The following is a 23,481-nucleotide window of genomic DNA, read 5'->3' on the forward strand; positions in this document are numbered from 1 at the left end:
GATTTTGCTTGGGTCTCTACCAAACAGCCATGTGTCCTTGTATCTGGAGAATAAAATTACAGTACAGTCAAGCACATTATGACACTTTCATCAAAAAATTCTTATATTTCGATTAATTGCTCAGCTCTACTTTTGTGTATGAAATGTGCGACATAAACAAGGTTTATTATCACTATTATTGTTGTATTACCGTGTGAAGCAAACAGCACTGATCATGAGTCTAATCTTTTTTGCACAATGTGAAACAGTAAAATCAAACCTCTCCACTTCAAAGTGTCAAGTTAATTTAATATGTTTTATTATTAATTCAGTAACCAGAGGAAATAGAATGATAGAAACAAGGTACCAGTAAGTTTGCATTTCCCTTGTATGCATTCTGTTCTGCAAACGCCCCCAACAGTATTTTCACATCCTTATGAGCTCCATCACCCGTTCAGTGTTCCTCCAAAGATTCACATGTAAACACATGAAGCAGTCCTTTTACAAAAGTACAACAACAGACAAGTTGGCTGGAAATAAACATTAACCTAGATATATATTTACAAGATTTTTAGCCTGGTTTTAAAACACTGAGTAAAATCTGTGTTGACACAACTAAAAAATCTTAAAATAATGCCAATAAAGTCATTGTAAATTATACAATTTGTAAATAGTGCGCTCTTTATTTACCACCCTCTATTTTACAGATGGTATCCTCTCCTCTGTAACATGTTAATATACTTTAAATTAAATAGAAACGTATGCACCATGTGTTCAGGCTATGTTTACAGCTTTAAAAGATAAAATCCCACATTAAGACACATAAAAGGCCCCTGCTCTCCAACATGGAGGACTGCGAGATAAGCATCTGGTTATTGTGACTGAAACATACCTCAACCAATAGAAAGTGTCTTTACAGAATGCAACAGTCTCTTTGAAATGTTTTGGATAAAGTTAAGCAAGGGGAAATGTCTTAAAACGCTTAAAAATTAATGCATTAGCCACACAGCTCACATACATTGTTCAGGGTCACAGTAACCTTTCATTGGCTGCACAAGCCACATACGGTGGTCCAGGAAAATATTACTGTTAAACTGTGAATTAGGTGACGAGGCAGTTTGCACAGTTTCTGGTTCGGGACTCGTGTATTAGACAATCTTACAGGCACTCAAAATTCTGTGACTGCTGCCCTGACAAATCACATGAACCCCTTAGGGGCATCTTGGTGTAAGAGTCAAAACTGCAGAATCCCTTTCTGTACCATGAATGACAAAAATAAAAACAAATGGAAAAATAATAGTAAAAAAAACAACCTAACGGATACACAGAAATAAGACAAAAAAGCACCACAGAAAACGTGGTCTCAGTTTGCAGTTTGGTGCGACTTCGGAGTGCTACACCTTCTGTGCGAGCGGCTGCGCCGACCGCCGGCCTGACTTCATGCGGCTGCGTGCATACACCCGAAGGAACAGTGCCAAGAAAACTACAGCAACACCAAAGCCACCTACTATGGTGACGGCATGACCGTAGAGGAAACAAGAGAGGAGGATGGCGATGGCCTGCCGTAGGGTCATAATGATGGTGAAGACGGCAGCACCGAACTGGTTGATGGTGTAGAAGATGAAGAGCTGGCCGCATGCCGAGCACACGGACAGCAGCACGGCATGGAAGGCAAACTCGGAGTGTCGTGTCATGAAGGCCAGCGAGTCGAAGAAGGCGCCCTGCTCCAGCAGCGAGCCGACAGTGAAAAGGCAGGAGAACAGGTTGACCCCGAACATCATCTGCACTGACGACATCTTGTGCTTGAACAGGTTGTCCTGCCAATTGGAGGTGAAGCTGTCGAAGACGATGTAGCCGACGAGGATGATGATCCCGCTGAAGGTGGTGACGGTGGACGGGTGCTTGCTGGGTGTGCTGGACAACAGGAACATGCTGACGCCCACTGAGATCAGCACGGCCGTGAAGTACTCCCAGTATTCGTAGCTCTTGTGGGAGACGATCTTACCCATGAGCATGACGGGAATTACTTTAGAGGCCTTGGCCAGGACTTGAGTGGGGAAGCTGATGTACTTGAGGGCTTCGTACTGGCACCAGCTGCTCATGATGTTGGAGAGCGAGGCGAAGGAGTACTTGTACATGGGCGCTCCGTGGCGAGGCTGCTTGAACAGGGTGCACCACAAGCCTGACACGGTCAGAGCCAGGATACGGTTCATGAAGACCAAGAACTGAGAGTCCTTGAATCTCTCACCCTCCTCTTCTGGAGTTGTAGCTCCGTACGAACGGGTCATCACCCTCTCCTGCAGGACTCCCCATGTCAGGTACGATACCTAAAAATAAGAAAACCGACTTTAGCTTTTCAGGGGTAGACTTCACGTTTAAAATTTAAGTTAATTCTTGACCTTTGAGTTTGAATTATTTTGCAGAGTTCTTGGTCACCACGCTCATTTCTCCTCTCCATACTGGCCGTAAAGTGATCCCTTCCTAACACAGCTACACTGTGATCAAGAAAGTGTCTTCATCCTAGTAATTGCATGTGGTTTATTGTTGGTTTATGACAACGAAACTACACGTAACTCCCGAGACGTATCTCTGTGCCACACGTCTGCAAGCCCAAACAAGGGAATTTTGTGCTGAAAACACCAAAACTTTCATTAAGAAGTGATCACTTTAAGGCCAGGATGAAGGGGACACATTATTACAGTGACCAATAACTCTATCAACTTACATAAGACATGCAGGTTTAACATTGGTGAATGTGTTGGCAAACAGTTTCCTATTTACACATCCATCAGACACAGAGCGACAGTATCAGTCATTCTGAGTTGTGTCTCTGTCCATCTAAAGCTCTGTTTCATGCCCTGATCAGACTTGCTATTAACATCTGTCCAGAGTGATCCAATCAGAGGTGAACAGTCTGTTTACATCTGGCATTAACATGCATCTCGGGTGACCACTTGTAATCAGATCTCACATCCCCTTCCTCTTTATACAGAGACAAACTGACATGTTCATTAAAAAAAAGAGAAAGAAATGAATGTATAGCATTTCAATTTACAAGAAACAACTTCATGTACTGAAATTAATGCAGAATTTACAAGCTGGCACAATTTAACAAGACATTTTTAAAGTTTGTCCTCATTCAACAACTCTCAAAATTGTGTAAGGGAGTCTGGGGATATTGTGGTTACTGGTTCAGTGGTTGGATTGGTGTTAACAGAAAGTGTGATCACAAACATCTGCAGCTAACATAAGCAGGGTAAGAGAGCTCAAATGTGTAATTTACACTAGAGTGAGCAACACGGAAATCAGATAGCATGTAATCCTTTCTGCCTGTTGTTTTGGGCTTCTTCGTGTTCACAGAAGACGTCAGTTGAGTAGGCTGTCCTTCAGTGTGGCTCAGGACACGTCAGTACAACCTGCTAAAAGAATGTGGTTACATGCGGCCCAGACCACTTCTGTTTTTGGTCTGTGTGATCAGATCCCGAGTGCGTTCTCAGTTTGTCTTGGGGGCATTCACAACTGTACTTAGAGTCGTCTACTTGGGATGGGACCACTCAGGACGGATGTTAATATCAGGTCTGAACAGGGCCTTGGTCTACAACAACTCCTGTCAGGCTCCTTAGCTGCTAAATGTTTCATCAAGTTCACAAGTTAGTAGCAACACGACTTTAAAGGCCCATCCTTTAATGTAGAGCCGGTTTTTGTTGCCGTTGACGTTACGTGCCGTACCAGTGTCTCTTAACAGAACCTCCCTTCATACAAACATTACTATGTACATCACACTATAATAAAACAAACATAACACAACCTTCTCTACAGCTGCACAAACAGAAAAAGCATTAGACGATGGTACAATAGGATTAGAACACATCAGCTTTATGTACTCAATGACTGTTTCTTCCCAGGAGGATCACTACCTGAAGTCCAGCAGCACAAAAGATCAACTTGATGATCTGTCTGACTGATGAGCCTGAATCACCCTCGTTCCTTGATGCAACTGACACGTCATCGCACAGACCTGTTTTGGCCTCACTGCCAAACACACAGGTCTTTATTACAGGGTAGCAAATTCCACTACCTGAAAGAGAGAAAAACATACATAAACATTAACAAATTCACTTGATACCATTGGTGGTCAGGAAGTTACGAAGACATCAAGTTTGTGTTCTGAAACTAGCATTCATTTCCAAATTAGATGTCAGCCCAAACCTGTTTCTAAGTAATTGGTGCGCTTGAAGTAGCTAATGAGGAGGTAGCCCGGGATGATGATGCTGGAGTATCCAAGTATGTTGACGAGGAAGCGGAAGAGCCAGACATCGTGCCAGCCTTCCAGTAGCGATGACTCCTCGGCAGCCACAGAAGGGAAGAGAAGCAACACAAGTGCAGGCCAAGCCCTACATGGTAATACAACATTGTATATCAGGCCACATTGTGAAGTAAAGAACAGAAAAGAAAAAATATATCACACTAAATCCTTACATACATTTGATTTGACCTCATGTTTTGCTACTCAATATTTGACAAACTCAGACCGAATACTCCCTGTAATACATCATTTTAGCTTCACTTCCTCCCTCACTGGATGGATTCATTTACACTAAAGCCTTTTGAATCACCTTATTGTATAGGATTCATGTATTCCTATTTTCAGGCACGTTGACAGGACACCTAAAGGTCGCAGGTCTTTCCTAACCGGACAGTCATCTTGTATCTTGTTTCAAAACAGACGTCTTAAAGCAGAAGCAACTGAAAGGCGAAACGACTGAACCGTTTTGCAATCTGATGAATTATGATAGCAAGGGTGAAAGGACTTCCACAGTAATTTAGTATTGCATTTATACAGTTCATGAAGCTTATGAAAGACAAATGGATGCACCAGAAACTGAAGACATTCTATATTTAGTCTCATCGTGCCTAAAAAAAAACATGATCCTAAGATTTGGTTAATACAACTTGTTAATATCTTTTATGAGTCCCTTCCTGCCTCCAGTTTATAATGCAGGCTACCTGTTAAAAGTCTTCAAGCTGCTGTAAACATAAACCCTTTTTCAAAGAAAACTCCGTCAATAGCCACAAAGGGTACTATACCACTGTTCCCACCGTGGATGTATGAAGTAGAACTGGATTGGGGCACCTCAGTCAGTCCTATGAATGTCACTCACTGGGCGAAAGCACCAAAAAAGCCACCAAACTCACAAGTTTTTGGGCCTTTAGAGCATATGCACCAGAGTCCTCCTTTTACTTCCTTAGACCAAACCAAATAGCAACAGGAAACTGAAAAGGAATAAGGAAGGAATGATCAAAGGAATGATTTTTCTCTTTCAGATGTAAGTGGACAGCAGAGTCTTGACCTGAGGAGTTGGTCCAGGGCCAACAATGTAAACATCTTGGCCAGAGAGGACAGATGGTTTGAAAGGAGTAAAGGAGTTAGTTAGAACTGAAGAAACCTGCTGGATGAGAGGTGAAACGTCTTCAAGAAACTGAAACAAGTCCAGTTGCCTATGATACAGCACCTAGATTTACCATGACCTGGAGGACTGAGGACCTTCATCAACAACATTAATAATGATGTTCACGGAAAAACACCAACAGCAATAGCAATGCAAGATAGGCCCTCATGATCACCGCAAAACTGCAACCAATCCAGCCACTATGCCAAGATTGCTTCACATTCCCACTCTGATGACACAAATCTTTGTTTCTGCATTCATATCACAGCGAAAAAATGTTGTTGACGTCAATCCTAAACAGACTATGGTTACCGGGCTAGGATAGGCTTTAAAGGGTTCACCGTGATTGGATGACTTTGACGCCATTCTAGGAAAAAAGTATCGCTTCCTGGGGGACTGGTTTCCAAAAGCCGAGTAGTGCCACCCATGACAAGCAAACCCATCTGAATGCACAACATAGGCTCGCAACAGCTACTAAACATGGGAGGTATGGAGGACACATTATGGAACCACATAATCCATTAAACAAGATGTTAAGTAATTAGATGCGCTGGGTCGTGCCACAAACACCGGTGACTCAAGCACACCTGTGGTGAAATCCTAGCTGCCTATGAAAAAGGTGTGCTCCTTGCTGTCGTGGCACAGAGTGTGTATCCCATTCAAAGTGAGGCTGGGCCTCCTCCCAGGGGGGCTGTTAGCCTGACTCATACAGAGCCTCTTTGTGTGGGACTCTGCTGTGGCCAGTAGCCCACTGCAGCAGGACCTGGGCTCTGAACAAGCAGCTTATTACATGGAGGAATGCACTGCACTGGGCTGGGCAGCCATCCCACAGGCTGCTACACCACAGGAGCACAGACAGCGCACTGCCAAAATGTACCTGAGGAGAGAATGAGTGCTAGTGTCTTGTGTGCGTATATGACAGCAGATAATATGGATTTAAACTAAACCAAACACAGCATCCCCTTGTTAAAATGGGTAAATAAGGTTGCACTGTCATTCATAACAACTATGTCACTGTTACTTCCAAACTAGCGGAGGGAGCAGTGTGGATAAAGCACTATATTCACAGTAAACACCTCAGTGCAGAGGGTGTTGTACCAAATTCTGTGACCATTGCATTTTATGACCTGTGCAGGAATTTCAGCCATATTGCCACTGCTAACATTTCTATCACACGTTACAACATACAGTATTTCAAGTGTTAGCAAACAGACTGCCATGTACACTTTAGTTTCACAGCGAATGAAGTCTGTGTCTCCCAATATCTAGCTTATTATCTTAATATTCCGCGGTCACAAAGCTTACAAGCATTTCTGACCCTACGTGGACACCGTTTCATAACAAAGCAAGTGTGATTAAAAAAAACAAAACATTTGCTGTGGAGATATGAAGCTGACTTGGGGTAGCTTCACTGATTTTGGTTCCTGTACACTAACGTTACAGTTTTACTTCAGCGATCAGGTTGTTTGCAGACTTCAAAAACACACTGACAGTCAACGTAACTGCGAATAAAGGAAACCGGCGGTGAGATGATATCACTGCACGCTCACAGGTACCTCAGAGGACAGTCAGCTGAGCTTGTCCAAACCTAAAAATCATCTTTTAGCTTGGCATATTTTAGTTAGCTCCTCTTGGTCTCCACCATTACCTCCATGAAAAAGATGGCATTTTCCCCACTCGGTGTCCCGACACCTGGCGCTGCGCACACGCCGACAGACTCAGACGTCTCCGCTGAAACAGAGCATGAAGCCGCACGGATCCGGCAGGTACCCTTATTTTTTAATGTCCAGGGAGTGTCTTCTTTCGGACTAGCCGCCGTTAGCTTTGATGTCTTCAACTTATCCTCAATGGCCGATGTGTTCACTTGAGCAGGAAAAGCCCCCTCCTCCTGAGTCAACACGAAAGGATGCCGGAGACAGAGAGCAGCGCCCCCCCGGCGACACTGCCGCTGGCGGTGTGGAGGAGTCACTGCAAGGCAAAGCAGGTTTATACGTGTAGAGCACATTTCATGCACAGGAGAACTGCTGTACATACAGTACATTTACTCAAGTACTGTTTATGAGTAACATTTTTAGTTACTTGTACTTTACTTGAGTCAGACCACTGCCTGATACAGCTCACTCCTACACACAAGCCTCTTGTTAGGAGACAGCCCATCACCACCAGGACTATGCAGCAGTGGTCTGTGGAGGCTGAGGGGGCCCTGATGGAGTGTTACAGGATAACTGACTGGGAGATGTTTCAGGAGGACTACAGTGACGACATTGAGGGTCTCACTCAACGTGTCACTGACTACATAAAGTTCTGTGATTAGAGTATTGTCCCCACCAGGAAGGTTCGCTGCTTCCCCAACAGCAAACCATGGATCAACAGGGGCATTAAAGTCCTGTTGAACCAGAAGAGGAGAGCTTTCATGGCAGGGGACCATGAAGATGCACAGAAGGAAATCCAGAAAGAGCTGAGGAGAGAACTGAGGGCTAAAGCCTGCTACAAGAACAGGATAGAGGGGAAGCTGCAGCAGAACAACCCCCGAGAGGTGTGGGCGGGGGTGAGTAACATCACAGGCATGAAAGCAGTGGAGGGGGGACAGCTTCTGCACCTCCCCTCCCAGCACCACCCTCTCCCTCTCTCAGGTCTCTGTCCAGACCAGAGGGCAGTCATGCCCTCACCACATCCCCAATCCCCCCAACAACAACAACAACAACAACAACCCCAACCATTGAGACCAGCCACGTGAGACGGCAGCACACCAGGACCAGGACCAACAAGGCCAGAGGACTGGATGACATCAGCCCGAGGGTGCTCAAGGTCTGTGCGGAGCAGCTGGCAGGAGTGTCCACGCATCTTTTTGAACTCTCCCTGAGGCTGAAAAAGGTGCCAACACTCTAGAAGACATCCTGCATAGTCCTGGTGCCGAAGAAGGGACGCCCCAGTGCTCCAAACGACTTCAGACCTGTGGCGCTAACGTCACATGTCATGAAAACCTTTGAGAGGCTGGTCCTGCAGCATCTCAGGCCCCTGGTGCACGACTGCCTGGAACCACTGCAGTTTGCGTACCAGACTGACATCGGCGTGGAGGATGCCATCATCTACCTGCTTCACAGAGCTAACACGCACCTGGAGAGGCCACAAAGCATGATGAGGATCACTTTCTTTGACTTCTCTAGTGCTTTTGACACGGTCCAGCCAGTACGGCTGGCTGAGAAGCTCTCAGTGATGCAGGTTGATCAGGACCTGGTGGCATGGTTTACAGACTACCTCACGGACAGGCCGCAGTATGTCAGGCTGCGACACTGCCTGTCAGATGTGGTGACAAGCAACACTGGCACACCCCAGGGAACTGTTCTTTCACCGTTTTTGTTCACCCCTTACACCTCTGACTTCTGCTACAACTCCCGAACATGCCACCTGCAGAAGTTCTCTGATGACTCCTCCATTGTTGGATGAATAACATCGGGAAAACCAAGGAGCTGGTGGTGGACTTCCGGCGCAGGAAGAGCCCCCCAACACCTGTTACCATAAACGGGGAGGGGGTGGAGATGGTGGACACCTACAGGTTCCTACAACACCGAGGCCCTCTATAGGAAGGGACAGAGCAGGCTGTTCTTTCTGAGGAGGCTCAGGTCTTTCAATGTGTGTACTAGGCTGCTACGAATGTTCTGTCTGTGGTAGCCAGTGTCATATTCTTTACAGTAGTGTGCTGGGGAGGTGGCATTGGGAGCGGTGGTGCCATCAAGCTGAACAAACTGGTGAGGAAAGCCAGTTCTGTGGTGGGGATGAAACTGGACAGTGTGGAGGCAGTGACAGAGAGGAGGATGAGAGGAAAGCTACGAGCTAGAATGGACAATCCCTCTCACCCTCACTACGCTGAGCTGAGGCAACTCAGGAGCACGTTCAGCCACAGACTCATCCAACCACGTGCCTCAAAGCGCTTGGGGGGCTCTTTCACACCATCAGCGATCAGACTACACAACACCACCACCACAGCTCCCAACACCTCCTTTCTCCACTGATTAAGGACTCAACCATACACTTCACTGTCACAAAGACTGATTGTTTTTTTGTTCTTGTTGTTATTTATCATCTCAGGAACCCTGCACATTGCACATTTGCACAGTCACATTTATTATATATTGTACACATCATGTACATACAAGGGCAGTCACTGTATATAGTATGTTTATTTTTATTCTAATAGTTTTTATTATACTTTGTATTCAAATTGTTCTAACAGATTATAATAAACAGAAAAATGCTAAATGTTTGATCTGATAATCTGCCAGGCCAATAATCAGTCGACCCATAGTCACTTGATCACTTGTTGTTTAAATACATTTGATATTAAAGTACATTTAATATGAGATACTTTCAGACCTTTACTTATGTACTATTTATTTAGGTGACTTTCACTTTTACCAAAGTAGTATTTTAAAACAATATCTTTATTTTTACTCAAGTATGACTCTTGGGTACTTTTTACAACACTTTGTACATGTACGTGATGCCTGTTGTCAAAAATATCAAAATATCGATACTTAATATTTGAATATTAACATTAAATTAACATCCTGCTGTAAATGTATGAAAGGGGTCATTCTGCTTAATGAGTTAATGAGATATCTAGCTGACAATATTATGTAAATACACTTAAAATTTAGAATCAACCTTTTCACAGCAGACATTTTATTCAAGATACCGCATGCAGCCAATATTATTCTCTTTTACTAATTACACACGTGCTATCAACCAGCTGCTTTGCTTCAGCTATGCCTGCATGTTAAATACTATAATACAGGATACCAAAGAAAAACGTACCACTTCATTTATAATTTATCAATTCATGGTGCATCTCTGCAATGATGGAGATTCTGATATTGTCATCATATTATATTATTTCCAACAGCAGCATTTGATCTGCATGTCAGTCTTTGAAATAATAAAAATGATTAGATATTTTCAATTTTCAAGATGGATATATATTTCATAACTCTGGCACACTAAAACGCAGACTAAAACTCCCATCACGGTCACAGTGATGTTATTAAAGCAAGAAAATGTGTGGTAGGGAACTTAATGATCAGCAAAACTGGTTTATAACATTTCACAACACCTTTTTGTTTTAACATAGCCTTTGGCAACACTTGCGTGACCCACACTGTATAGCTCAAGTTATAGGCTCAGTGGGGAAGTAGTTATACTTTCATAACTCTGTTCTAGCAGTTGACCACAGAGCTTTGTCTGTTTAGAAGCTGTCACCATAATAACTTCTGTTTGTGAACATGAATCTGCTCTATCAAACTCTTACAACAGAGTATTTAACTGACCAAAGCAAAGATAAAGTATTGCCCCAGAAAAAGCATGAAGTGAAGACTTTGTGCCAGCTTATCAACCTGTCTCGCTGTCGGCGTGTGCTCGTGCAGGAGATACAGCTGAGTGGAATTTCCAGTCGCTCCACAGTCATTGTATTATAGCAACCATCAGGAAGAAGCCACTTACAGGAAAACAAAAGATACACCTGACAAAAGCAGGAACAGAAACTGCTGTGTTTTTGTGAAAGAGCTTTGTCATGAAGTCTGCTTGTTAGTTAACCGGAATAATTTATGATGGGATGTCTTTGCTGTAAAATCTAGCCAGTCATACAAAACACAATCGTGATTTACTGTAGATGCATCTAATTATAACGTAAGGGAATCTCTGTCTGTATGTCTGTTAATCGCATATCTCGAGAACGGTTCATCCGATCTACTTCACGCTTGGCAGGTTTGTTGCTGAGGATCCAAGGAAGTGCAGTGTTGAATTTGGTGCAGTTTGAATTCAATATTAATAGATTTTGAAGAAATTAAAAAGCTGAAAGCCAAAGCTCCTCACTGTGTAACTACAAGTCAGTTGAGCTGGCTTCAAGTGGCTTGCTGGCTACGCTGGGCCCATAGTGTGAACATAACATTAGTCCAAGTGATATGTGCCCAATTAGAGGTGATATGTTCACTTTTTCATAAAAACTTTGTATGCTTGTATAGATCGACTCCCTGAACATTTTCAGGAATGGAGCCCTCGCAAAAAGCGCCTTGTGGCAGCCATTTACTCAACAAAATTTGCATATCTCCTAAACCAAATATAATAACAAAGAAAGGGTGATGTCAACCCCTATGTTTTATAATTCTGTTATATTCATGTTTTAAAAGCTTGATCTTTTTGTTCATGTTCATTTTGTCATCCTTGATAATCAAAACATCGGGGTCGACATACCAAGTATCATGCCTTTATGAAAAAGCTGACATTGTTGTCACATACCACCTGGACTATCTTCTGTCTGTTTGCATTTCGTAAATAAGCTCCTTGATAAACCTGAAGCTACCAGTGCAGAACAGAAATGAGATAATCATTATCTTGGGTTTGGGTGTGTGAAGATATCACAAGCAAATCACTGACATGTAAAAACAGGTTCAAATTTCTTCCAAATTCCCTTTACCCAGAAAAGAGCACAATATGCAGTCAGTTTTTTCTCATTTTATTACAAAATAAACAAACTGCCCATGTTAACTAGACAGAGCAGTGTAATTACACACCAAGGGACAGTGACAGTTTACTGCAGATTGAAGATGAGATGAGATAAATAGAGAAAAATGTTTCACATGAAGCAGCAAACCTAAAAAAAAGAAAAAAAAAAAAAGACAAAGCTGCATTTTGTGTTATCTTACATTTCAAAGTTGGCAAACATTTTTTTAACAAATAGCATGGGTGTGATTAGTTTGTCTTTGCAGGACTTCAGGTCTCTTTGTGACAGTTTTACATTTAGTAAACTTTGGTTACAATGAAAGGCCACATTTTCAGAGATATAAACCCATTATCACAGCACTGATAAAGTTTGAGAAACTATGAAGCAAACTGATTTGAATGTTCGATTTTAGCCATTAATATAAGGTTAATGTGATAAAGAGGTAGAATTTCTTCTGGATGTTGAACATGTTGCTAGAAGGTTTGGTAGTCACAGTGAGGTGGCGTTTGTTAAAACACTTCCAGATGCACGCGGAAAGAAGCAAAGTAATCAAGTCAATGATTTAGAAACAGATTTTTTTTTTTTTAAATCAGTGTTCAGATAAGCAGAATCACTCTCTTATCAGAGGCAAGTAAGATTTATATGGTGTGCATATTTGTCTAGGTAATGGATAAATACAGAACAAATCAGAACGTACTACAGAACTTCAGCTCCAATACAGCTTTTTTTGGTGTAAAGCCGCAATGAGACTCCAGACAATTTCAAGATTCAGCCTCAAAACTTCATACCGACCACCGACCTCCCCGAGATCTGGATGTCATCGAAAGGAAATAGAGCCAGAATCTGAAAGACAAGGATACAAAAGGTCATATTTTACTGATGACTGTGGTAATTGTCCATTGCTGTCCTCTCAAGATGTTAAAAAATGCAAAATATCTGACACCCAGTGTTTATGTAAATATTGCTTTACCTCACAAAATTTGACATCTTGAGGAGTGGAAACTTAAGGACAAGGCTACTGTTATTCTATATTACTGTTGTTGGCATCCCACAAACTATCTTTCACACTTTCTGACTTCTCCACCCTTTCTGTGAAATTGAGTCCCAAACCCATTTCTTTCAGCTGAATCCACAAATCTTTACCAACTTCGCACATTCACAGATTCACACTTCACACATTTGAAATAAGTGGGGCTGCAACTAACGATTAATTTCACTGTTGAATAGTCTTTTGATTATTTTCTTGATCAATCGATTAGTTGTTTGGTCTATAAAATGTCAGAAAATGTTTTTTTTTTAAAAAGTCGATCAGTGTCAAACTGTCATAGAGGAGTAAAGAAACCAGAAAAGATTCACATTTAAGAAACAGAAAAGGATGATTCAAGCCAATTACTTGATAATCAAAATAGCAATTGGCAATTCATTAACAACTAAACAATGAATGAATGAATTGTTTATTAATTAATTGTTGAAGCTCTAGATGTATGTATGGAGGCAGAAATGGTGTATGTAGGATCATATGTTCATTGTAAGGAAGCAACAAGTCACCCAATGCAACACTGTGGCTCATCAGTGTGTTTTTTATAGTACAATGGAGGAATAACCTATAAATTATGTATGGTGTCCCATGCTGAAAGTCAATCACAATAACTTACATCATCATTGCCGTCAGCCAGATCCAGTGCCGTTTCATCCTCCATGTTTCGCAGCATTGTGTCAGCTCCAGACTGGCAGAGAAGGTTGGCTATGTCAGCGTCCTGTCTCCCGACTGCCAGATGTAGGGGTGTGCAGCCGTTAAACATGGCAGCATCCACGTTGGCACCCCTGTTGAGGAGCAGCTTCACTGATGTGATGTCATGTAGCTCGACGGCGAGATGAAGAGCTGTTTTGCCACTGGTTCCTTCCTGCAAGGGGTGTGGAATGAAAATAATTTTTATAATTTTGTTCGTTCATTTTTTTTTTTTTTCTTCTTTTAAGTAAGAGGAATAAGAATAACAAGAAGAAGATGAAGACGACAAAGAAGAAGAAACCGGATGTGAGGCAGAGTGATATGTTTGGCTGGTGATTCAAACTGAGAGGAATGTCTGTGGTAGTTTCTGGACTGACTGCCATGTTCCCTTCCATCAATAGAACGTTAAGAGTGGCTGACCAGCCCAGCCTAATCATATCTCAAATCTAATTATGTCTCCATGAATCCTGCAGGAAGCCCTGAGCTCAGCTCATATCACTATCAGCATTGCACAGGTGCAACAGATTTATAGACAGGGACACAACTTAAGGCCAGACGCAGTAAACACAGTCTGGGATTAGTTTGGTTATAAAGGCTGGAAGTTTACTGGATCAAATGAAGAATACTGAAACTAAACTTGATTCTATGCAGACAAACTGTATTTTCTTTTTTTCTTCCAAACTTATGTTAATTAACTCAGCATAGTTAATAGTTAACTCATGGTTAATCTATGGTGTGAATCTTAAATCTTCTTAAATATAATGTTTAAAATCAGAGACAACCTAAAGCTTATTTAAAGGGTAATTTCACACTAAATTGCAAAGAGACAAAAAGCTACTTCTTTCCAGGAGACTTGTGTGCCTAACTTTTCATTTAGGAACACCAGCACATAATTTAGGTGCACCCAATAATACATTTTACTTTCATTTCTTAACAAATCATGTGAACGGTTGTTAACGGGAAAAACAGTGCTGATAAATAATTGTCTTCGTTTAAATTTCAGTAACAAAAATATTTTTATACATTTTTTTAATCGTCCTGCTCAAACTCAGGTGCACCGGTGCTTCAAATGAAAACGTATGTCCACACTTTTATTTGGGTGCACGTGCAACCAAAATAATTGCACTCTGGAGCCCTGGTTTCTATTCTGTGAGATGAAGGATTCAGTATGGGTCACCCTTTCCATTAAAGTCTTGTTATTAACACTATAATAATCCACATGAAGCAGTAAAGACTAACCTGGATATTCAGGTCTGCTCCCTTATTCGTCAGGAGCCTCATAATCTGATGTTGTCTGTTGAGTGCAGCCAAGTGAAGACAAGCAAGACCTGGAAGTACACATTTTATTGGAAATTTGAAACAAGCTGCATATTTTGACGTCAAAAGTGACTGAAAAATGCATTAAAAAAGTTGTTTTTCCAAATGACAAATTCAAACAGAGACCATGAGGACACAGATGAACACATCTTTGTGAACAAAGCTTGCTTTAAAAGCTGATGAATAATCAGAGACATAAGAATATGTGTTAATAATAATAAATAGTTAACTGATGATGCACTACAGCAGTTAGTCTTTTTCCTCACCTCTCCAGTTTTGGGTCTCGAGGACCGGCGCCAGCTTGCTTGGGGAAACGTCACTTGTCATCTCGGTAGCGCACTCTGTCTGCCCATGCTGGCAGGCCACGTGGAGCGCTGTGTTCCCGTCCTGGTCCTGCAGCTCCAGGCTGACTCCTTTCTCCACCAGGCCCTTCACCACATCTGTCAGGTTCAGGTAGGTGGCCAGGTGCAAAGGGCTCTGAGGATCAGCAAAGAAAAAGAATGTCTCTGGTTACCATTTATTCATAATAACCACTGCCTGCAAGACTTTTTAAAGATTAATTAATTAATGGATTAATTAAAATGACAACGATTTGATAAGTTTAAGTCATTTATCAGGCAAAGGTTGATATTTACTGGATCTAGCTTTTCAATGTAATATTTTCTGACTGTAGGATGGACAAAACAAAAAACTTGAAAATATTTTTCTCTATTTATTGACAGTTTTTTTTTAAACTGAAAACCATAAAATTCAATATTCTATAATAAAAAATATTAGCTTGCTGTAGGGCTGCAACTAATGATTATTTTCATTATTAATTAATCTGCTGATCATTTTCACAATTAAAAACGTACAATATTTAAGAATTTAAGTTTTAAACTAAAATAATCAACAGACTGTGAAGAAAGCTAGCTGGCTAGCCCTTGCCCATCTGGTCTTATGATACCACTTTGTACCCCAAGAGGGGATAATCCAATAGTAAGCTCAAGCTGAGCCACTTAATAAGACTGTTAGCTGCACAGCCAATTAAGATAAGCAGCTAATGACACCTACAGGTAGGAGCAGTTAGCAATTACTCTGGTTATATGCTTGGAGTATGAATTTGACAGGTGGCTACAGTAAGTCTTACATATTGCACCTTTAATTGACCAATTGTATAGATTAGAAAGAGTGTATAGTTTAAAATGATGTCCTTCAAACCTGCTGCTTCTACTTCAGTCAGTGTTTTCATGCATTTCCCAGAAGAGAACAGGAACTTTAGCTGTTGCATTCAAAGGCCAACAGAACTATTCCAGCTGAGAAAGTGAGGGTTGCACTGTGTTTTCAACTCTTGGGGCTACTGTGGGTGTAGAATTTGATACCTCAGCTTTTTATCTATGATGGCCTCCTTTTTTTTGTATGTAAAATGTATCATCAGAATCTGCTGTAAAACTGAATTGTGTGCAACTCAGGAAAACTGCAAAAAAAACGTCACAAAAAGCAGCATCATTTGCTGTTATTTTAATGAGTGTTCACATATCTGAGGGTGGATTATCTTTTAAAAACCTTAGATGGTAAAATTTCCAAATGTGAGGTCGTAGAATGACTATGATGAGGAAATAAGGCACCCAAAAATGACTAACTGAGTCACTGCTTGAACTGCTGAGTCTTTACTTCAGATGTTTCCTTTTGACAGTTCTGTCAGTTTTTTCTGTCTTCTGTCTCAGGTCTGACATATTAAAGGACTGGAACAATTCCTCCACCCACATCCACACAAGGATGGACTCCACAGCTCCCTGTGGTTCTATTTCTAACAGGAGGTAGAGGAGGGGAGTTTCCATTCAAAGTCCCTTATGAGCTAACCCTGGAACCACCCACAGTGACGTCCCTGTGAGAGGACAGACTGCAAATAAAGAGGAACAACAGTTCTCTGGAAGTACATAAATAATGCCACTGTTTCCACGATCGAGATACTGATGAAGAGGAAGTCACTTTGGATCGAAAAATTCCAGCAGAAGCTGCAGAGTGCTTGTGTAGCGGAAAGAGTCATGTTGCACTTACCTGGTATAAATTATTTTGAATGTCCAGGACTTCTTTTGGGAATAGCTGTATCAACTGTTGAGCGATGAATTCTTCTTCATGGATGATCGCTAAGTGCAGGATTCTGCAGGAGTGGCAAAGGAAAATGAAGATCTTTATCCATCATGCTTGCAAAAACTTGCAGGCTCACTCTAGCTTGACTTCTTCTAACAACTTCTAACATTGAGCAATCGACACCCAAAAAAAGACTGCATTTCAACAAGTGGCGAAAATGTTGCTTCATAATTTTCCTCGGTATTCGTCTCAAGAGACTACTATGAAATGTAACACTTGATGGGCAGAATGACAAGAGTTAGTGGCTGGGGGGTATTGAGCAATACAAACCTCCAGAGAAAAGATACTATAGCTCGTTGTTACAGGAAAGAGGGACATGTTAAAACCACCTGACAGTCAACACTTAGCTTAAACACTTAAAGCAAATGACAAAACAAAACCAAAACACACTAACCTCAAAACCTGCGTGGGAAGTTGTAGCAAACAAATGTGTGCAAAAAGCAGGAAATGGAAGGAGACATTAGTGCTTAATTTAGAATAACCTAGAACAACACAAAGAGGGCTCAATTGTGAAAGGATTTTAGCAGATTTGTATCATCATTCAGCTTCAAGCTGCGTTAAATTTTTATACATCGAAACTGATTTCTAGAGGATGACATTTCATTGACGCATATAGGCCCAGTGTATTGTGTAATGTGTGTCACTGCAGTAACTTTGCGCTCTCTTAAAGTTCAGAAACACGTTTTTTTTCTGCAGTTCAGACTAAATGTCATTGAACTATTCAGCGACAGACAGTGTGGGATCAAACGTTCCCACAAAATCTCACAGTGCACATTTCACTCAGCTGTCTACTGCAAGCAAGTCAATCACAAGCCTCATGTTCAATATTCTCCAGATTAGTTTGATATGAACATCAAAAACTAAATTGATTTTAGTAATTCATTGTGAAATTATTTGTACTGACATTTAAGCCATTGAATGCAGCTACTGGATGATATATTACTTGTGCATTTTAACTGGTTGATCAATAAAATCTATTTATATTATCATTGCATTATAGTTTCCATTAATTTTTGTTGTCACAGCCAGAAGGATTTCTTTGGTTTTTGTTTAATAAATTAATCTAAAAAGAACTGGGACTCATCAATCAATGAAATCTTTTTTAAAAAGTTTCATTTTCTAATTAAAACCTGCAAATATTCATGTGTATACTTTTTAGCTAGACTTATTTTTAAGCTAGATAAAGCCAACTACTGTTAATGATTCAAAATGTGTTTAAAAAGATTTCATTGGGCCACAAGATATCATATTATGATATGACACAATCACATTATGTTGACAAACAGGGCTGCAACTAATAATATTTTTATGCAGGAAATTTTCGATTAATCTGATGATTATTTTCACGATTAATCAACAAACCATTTGGTATATCAAATGTCCAAACATGTGAAAAATGCTCATCACAATCTCCCAGAGCCCAAAGTGACATCTTCAAATTGCTTCTTTTGTCCAACCAACAGTCCAAAACCCAAAGACTCTTAATTTACTATGATAAATGACAAAGAAGAGCAGCAAATCCTCACATTTAAAGAGCTGGAACCAACTAATGTTAAAGATTTTTTTTTTTTTCTGGAAAAAGTCATTTTTCCAGCAAAAATAAAAAGGTCACATTATGGCACAAAGGAAACACGTGCAAATGAACGTTGTAGTAATCACTCAATGGAGAGCACTGGTGTTGTGTCAAAGTCTGTTACCTCGCTGATATGCGTTTCCCCTTACCCCCAGGACCTGAGACGGTTCAGAACCGGCATTCTTTCCACTAGATCAGCAAGTAAGAAAACCTGCTTATGTATTAATACATCCAGGTTTTCATAGCACTGAAATCTGGATTTCTAGGTAAAATTGGGATTTTTACAGTTGTTGTTTTTTTTTTGCTTTGGACAGCAGCCAGGCCATTAGCTGTTGCCATGATGACACAAGGTAACACTAGGAGGGGGAATTTAAACTTAACATTAGCCAATTCATTTTTTATTAGTGGATGGACAAAGAATTGATCATTTAGGTCATTTTTCATGCAAAAAAAGCCAAACATTAGATTTGAACGTCTCAAATGTGAGGGTTTGCTGCTTTTCCTTGTTAGTTTTGATTCTAGTACTATAAGTGGTTGAAGCCCTAATATCGTTCATAGTAGTTTACTTGATTATGACTGAAGGGCTGTGTCTGTTTTACAGACCAAACAGTTAATCAATTAAGCAAAAATAAATAATAAATAACAAATAAAACTGCACCAGTATGCAACCAAGTACATAAAATCTTTTCATAAAATATATGTGATAAATGGAAATCACTCCACCAATAAATTATACCTACATTGGTATGATAATGTGTCTCACAGGAAAATGTAGCGATGTGTAGCTAAATCACTTTTCAGTCCCTCCCAAAAATGTCTCCAGATTAAGGGATCTACTCGAGTCAACCCTGTGAGCAAACATTTTAGTGTGAAAGGGACTTCCTGGTTTGAGTAAAACTTGAATGAATAAGAACTAAAAAATCCCACGGGGGAAAAAAAAAATAATGTTTGCATGATTCTCTCAGAGTAAGCAGCAGCAGTGTGGTGTTTCAGGTGTTCCTTTCCATCGCAGGTATCTATAGTTGGGTCGTGATAATGAAACCATGTGGCCCTAACAATCAGCGAGCGGAAATGAAAAGAGGTCAGAGACACAACAACACCTCTTCAACACTGTGTGAATACATCAATCTGTGGATTACGCTAGTGGCTGCAGCTGTCATTAGTAGGCCTGCTTTCACGTCAAAACAGACTGATGACAGAGCGACACAAGATGAGTCTACATGTGCTGATAAGGCTGTGTGTGTGGAGGCTGGTGTGTGGACTGTGTGCAAAAAGGCAGCACTTTCATCGAGTCAAACTGAGAAATGAAAAGCAGCAAACAGCCACTGTGGCTGCAGGTTTACTGACATTGCTAAGAAGAAGAAAAAGAAGAAGACAGCAGCTTTGTGGGATCCACCAATAAAAACATGCAGCACACACTGTCCCATCCTGATCAACAAGTTTCTTGGATCAAAAGCCAGTCTGCAGCGCTGCCTCACAGCATGTGCTTTGTCTTTGCTGTGTGGGGAAGTCCAGACCTATCTGTTTCACTTCTGTTTTCTGACTGAGAGACGCCGTCCACATTCATGACAAGGACAAAGTTCATTAAAAAAGTCTGCAGTATCACACCGCCATGAAATCCCCTTGTAAACCAGCATCATGGGAAGAACTGTGCCTCAAATTCATTATGATTTACAGACTGGGATTTACAAATGTTTAAATAAAAAAAAGGTTTTAATTAGCTGCATGCAGCACCAGTAGAGCTGAATTACTGATTAGTGCAGCAACAGAAATAAACCAGAAACTGTTCTGATAATTGTGTCTTCTTTTAGGGACATTTTTCAAGCAAAACTGCTAAATATTCTCTGGTTCTAGTTTTGGTTCTGGTTCTCTCAAATGTGAGGATTTTATTCTTTTCTCTGTTTTATAGCATTGTAAACTTAATTTCTTTGGATTTTGACATTTTTCCAGGTGCCCCATTGGACTTTGGGAACTTGTGATGAGCATTTTTCCCTATTTTCATACACTTTTTGGACCAAGCTGCTTTTAAATCACTGTAGACTGAGTATCTTTGGATTTTGGACAAGCTAAAATGCTAAATATTTTCTGGTTCTAGCTCTCAAATGTGTGGCTTTTCTCTGTTTTATATCACTGTAAACTGAAAATCTTTGGGTTTTGGACATCTTAAAGTGTCCCCTTGGACTGTTGGAACTTGTGATTTTTCTTTTCTTTTGTATTTTCTGCCACTTCATAGACACATTATTATAATCAATGATCAATAAATTATTTGTTGCAGCCCTACCCATCAAAGCTACAGACCATCTGTGTGCCTACAGACATAGGTAATTAAATACAACATAATTATGCACAAAGAGAAAGGGGGTGGGGGATTTGGGAAGTAAAGCTAATAAAAGCTAATTAAAACTGATTAAATTGTCTCTCCCCCAAACTCTATTAAATTCTGGGATACTGCAGACTATCTCATGGGAGATTTAGCAAACATTAATGGTGAAAAAGTTGGTCAGAGAAACAGTTAAAATGCAAGGCACCATTTTTAAACTGAAACCACCATGTATGCAACAGTGAACACCAGGCCTTTTAGCAAGAAACTGAGAAAATAGACTAAAAACCTACGTGTCTCCATCTTCAGTGATAGTTGTGAGCAAGTTCTCCTCCTGTTCAGAGAGTTCAGAGATCTGTGCTTGCTCCTCCTTGGCGCTGGACAGCGTGCAATCCCCAACTATTTCTGTCAGACTCTCCACCGTGATGGACGAGGAGCCGTACGCCGAGTCCAGGCGCTCCTCCACGGTGGAGAACTTGTCCCTCGGCCCGCTGAAGTCGGCGCTCGGCTCCCGGGGCTCCTCTGACTTCAGTATGGAGCGGTACGAGTCGATGCCCGAGTCTGTGCGGCTGTCCTCCAGCAAGTCATCTTTCCTACAGTCGTCGCTCGCCATGGTGGTGGTGGTGTTGGTGGTGGCTTCACTGGGTTTCCCCCTCCCGCCTTCCCCGAGGACTCTACAGGCTAGAAGCGCGCTGCCGCCGCTCGGTGCTCGGCGAGGATGTGACCGGACTCCGGGGATAGCCGACTGACACCTGAGGAAACCACCGCTCCTTTGTGAAACCAGAGGAATGAGCCGCCGCGTTTCATGCCACTTACAGACAATAAACTCCCTCACAGCGACAGGCCTTCACTTTTTAACGATTATTTGTGTTTTGAAAAGTTTTAAAATGAAGTACGGTCATCACAGACTTCGTGAAAAGGGTTAAAAACGAGGCTAACTGAGGCGAAAACGGCCGCTGGTCGTCTACATATCCGGTAACAGCATGAGCTCCAGGCGGAGAGCATATGAGCAGAGAGAAGCGATAAGGGGAAGCGCTGACATGTGAAAGGCGAAGCTGTTTTTGTCACGCGGGGATTCCCCAGTGCGCGTGAGGGAACACACACACACATTACACATGCGCGCGCACACAAACACACAGACACACACTTCAACTGGAAGCGTCAACGTTCAGTAGTCACAAGTAACGGAAGGGGAAGTGATATTTTCAAAATAAAACCGTACTAGAATTACAATGTAGCTGGTTTCCTCTTCATATATGTGTTTAAAGAACCACACAACTGTTTTTTTTGGTTTTAGTAACATTTACGTACATTTTAAAACAAATATTTTTGCCAGGGATTGATTTCCAAACATTTCTATACAGTATGAAAATCAATTAGCAGGGGCTTAAAGGATAAGTTCACCCAAAAATTTAAATTCAGTCGTAGAGAGCCTCCGTAGAGAGTAACTTTTTACATTACTGCGTTATCTACTGGGAAAAGTACCAAGTTACCCCCAACACTGGTGGTGAATGGAGATTTGAATTGTGTCATGAATCACACATATGTTTGTGAATTTAAAAGATAATTTTTCAAGTCAAGAAAGTAATTTAAGTCAAATACCATCTAGTTTTGTGTTAAACCACTCAGTGAACTACATCATCTCACTCAATGCACCTCACCAATACCAACATGGCCTCCAACTCGGCACAGAAAAGGTACTAAAAAAGATGAAAATCACAATAAATCTGTCCATATTGACAACTGCAGTTATGTGACAAGGTAGTTCATCAGTACTGTCCAGTCCAGTTTATTTTAGAAATATATTTTAATTATGCAGGGTTGGGGTTTCAATTGCCTAAAATTAAGAATCATTGTGTTTTCATTACCTTGGAATGAGTCTTTTATACCTACAGAGGGAGCTTTTAACAGCTTTTGAAGATTTTAACAGCTACCATAGGGGAGGGCGAGGTGAACTGTATTCAGTTGGTTGCAATCTGCAACCTCACCACTAGATGCCACTAAATCCTACGCACTGCACCTTTAAATTATTGTTATGAGGTCACTCAGTGCCTATATCTCAAGTCAGTCTATACTTAAACTGCATTACCAAGTGACAATAATGTAACATTGATGTTAATTTCTTAACTCCTGCTCAAAATGGTTCGCAAAAAAGCTATATGCGATTTGTAGTTAAAGAGCTCACACACAGAACACAGTGTATGACCCTGTAAATCTTCTGGGGTGAAGCCAAGTCTTCATAAATAAATTACAAGTCAACTACAAGTGTTTCAAATCACTGAACGCTGACTATTAAACTTGACATGACATTTAGTATTCATTTCCTTTATAGTTTTATTTTTAGACAGCTTACACAAAGTAATTTTAATGCATATTCCTGAATTATTAAATGCTCAGCCCACAAGTTTTATTTTCTCAAGTCATAACCGGAAGTCCAAACCTTTACAGTAGCAGGCTTGTCACTGGTTGCAGCATGAGACTACA

The 23,481-nt window shown here is 41.0% G+C and overlaps 2 protein-coding genes across 2 annotated transcripts; both read right to left on the bottom strand.

The window, feature by feature from the left end:
* Positions 1-276: 276 nt before the first annotated feature.
* slc35b2 (solute carrier family 35 member B2) lies at positions 277-7,316 on the bottom strand. The gene is made up of 4 exons (XM_073493499.1): positions 7,078-7,316; positions 4,189-4,373; positions 3,897-4,057; positions 277-2,306 (listed from the first exon to the last, which is right to left on the bottom strand). Exons 1-4 carry the CDS (start codon positions 7,095-7,097, stop codon positions 1,374-1,376), a joined length of 1,299 nt encoding a protein of 432 aa, XP_073349600.1. The 5' UTR covers positions 7,098-7,316; the 3' UTR covers positions 277-1,373.
* A 4,605-nt stretch (positions 7,317-11,921) lies between these two features.
* nfkbie (nuclear factor of kappa light polypeptide gene enhancer in B-cells inhibitor, epsilon) lies at positions 11,922-22,047 on the bottom strand. The gene is made up of 6 exons (XM_073492757.1): positions 21,291-22,047; positions 17,012-17,114; positions 15,238-15,448; positions 14,894-14,982; positions 13,581-13,829; positions 11,922-12,768 (listed from the first exon to the last, which is right to left on the bottom strand). The coding sequence occupies exons 1-6, from the start codon at positions 21,608-21,610 to the stop codon at positions 12,700-12,702; spliced, it is 1,041 nt and encodes a 346-aa protein (XP_073348858.1). The 5' UTR covers positions 21,611-22,047; the 3' UTR covers positions 11,922-12,699.
* Between the last annotated feature and the right edge of the window lie 1,434 nt (positions 22,048-23,481).

This window comes from Pagrus major, chromosome 22 (genome assembly GCF_040436345.1).
Source record: "Pagrus major chromosome 22, Pma_NU_1.0".
NCBI classification, from domain to species: domain Eukaryota; kingdom Metazoa; phylum Chordata; class Actinopteri; order Spariformes; family Sparidae; genus Pagrus; species Pagrus major.

Coding starts and splice junctions, on each gene's coding strand:
- slc35b2 (XM_073493499.1), bottom strand. CDS start 7,097: ATGCCATCTTTTTCATGGAG. Junction 4,058..4,188: donor CACCAATTACTTAGAAACAG/GTTTGGGCTGAC, acceptor TCTCTCTTTCAG/GTAGTGGAATTTGCTACCCT. Junction 2,307..3,896: donor TTTGTGCTGCTGGACTTCAG/GTAGTGATCCTC, acceptor TCTTATTTTTAG/GTATCGTACCTGACATGGGG.
- nfkbie (XM_073492757.1), bottom strand. CDS start 21,610: ATGGCGAGCGACGACTGTAGGAAAGATGACTTGCTGGAGGACAGCCGC. Junction 17,115..21,290: donor ATCACTGAAGATGGAGACAC/GTAGGTTTTTAG, acceptor CCACTCCTGCAG/AATCCTGCACTTAGCGATCA. Junction 15,449..17,011: donor TTCAAAATAATTTATACCAG/GTAAGTGCAACA, acceptor GCTGATCCTCAG/AGCCCTTTGCACCTGGCCAC.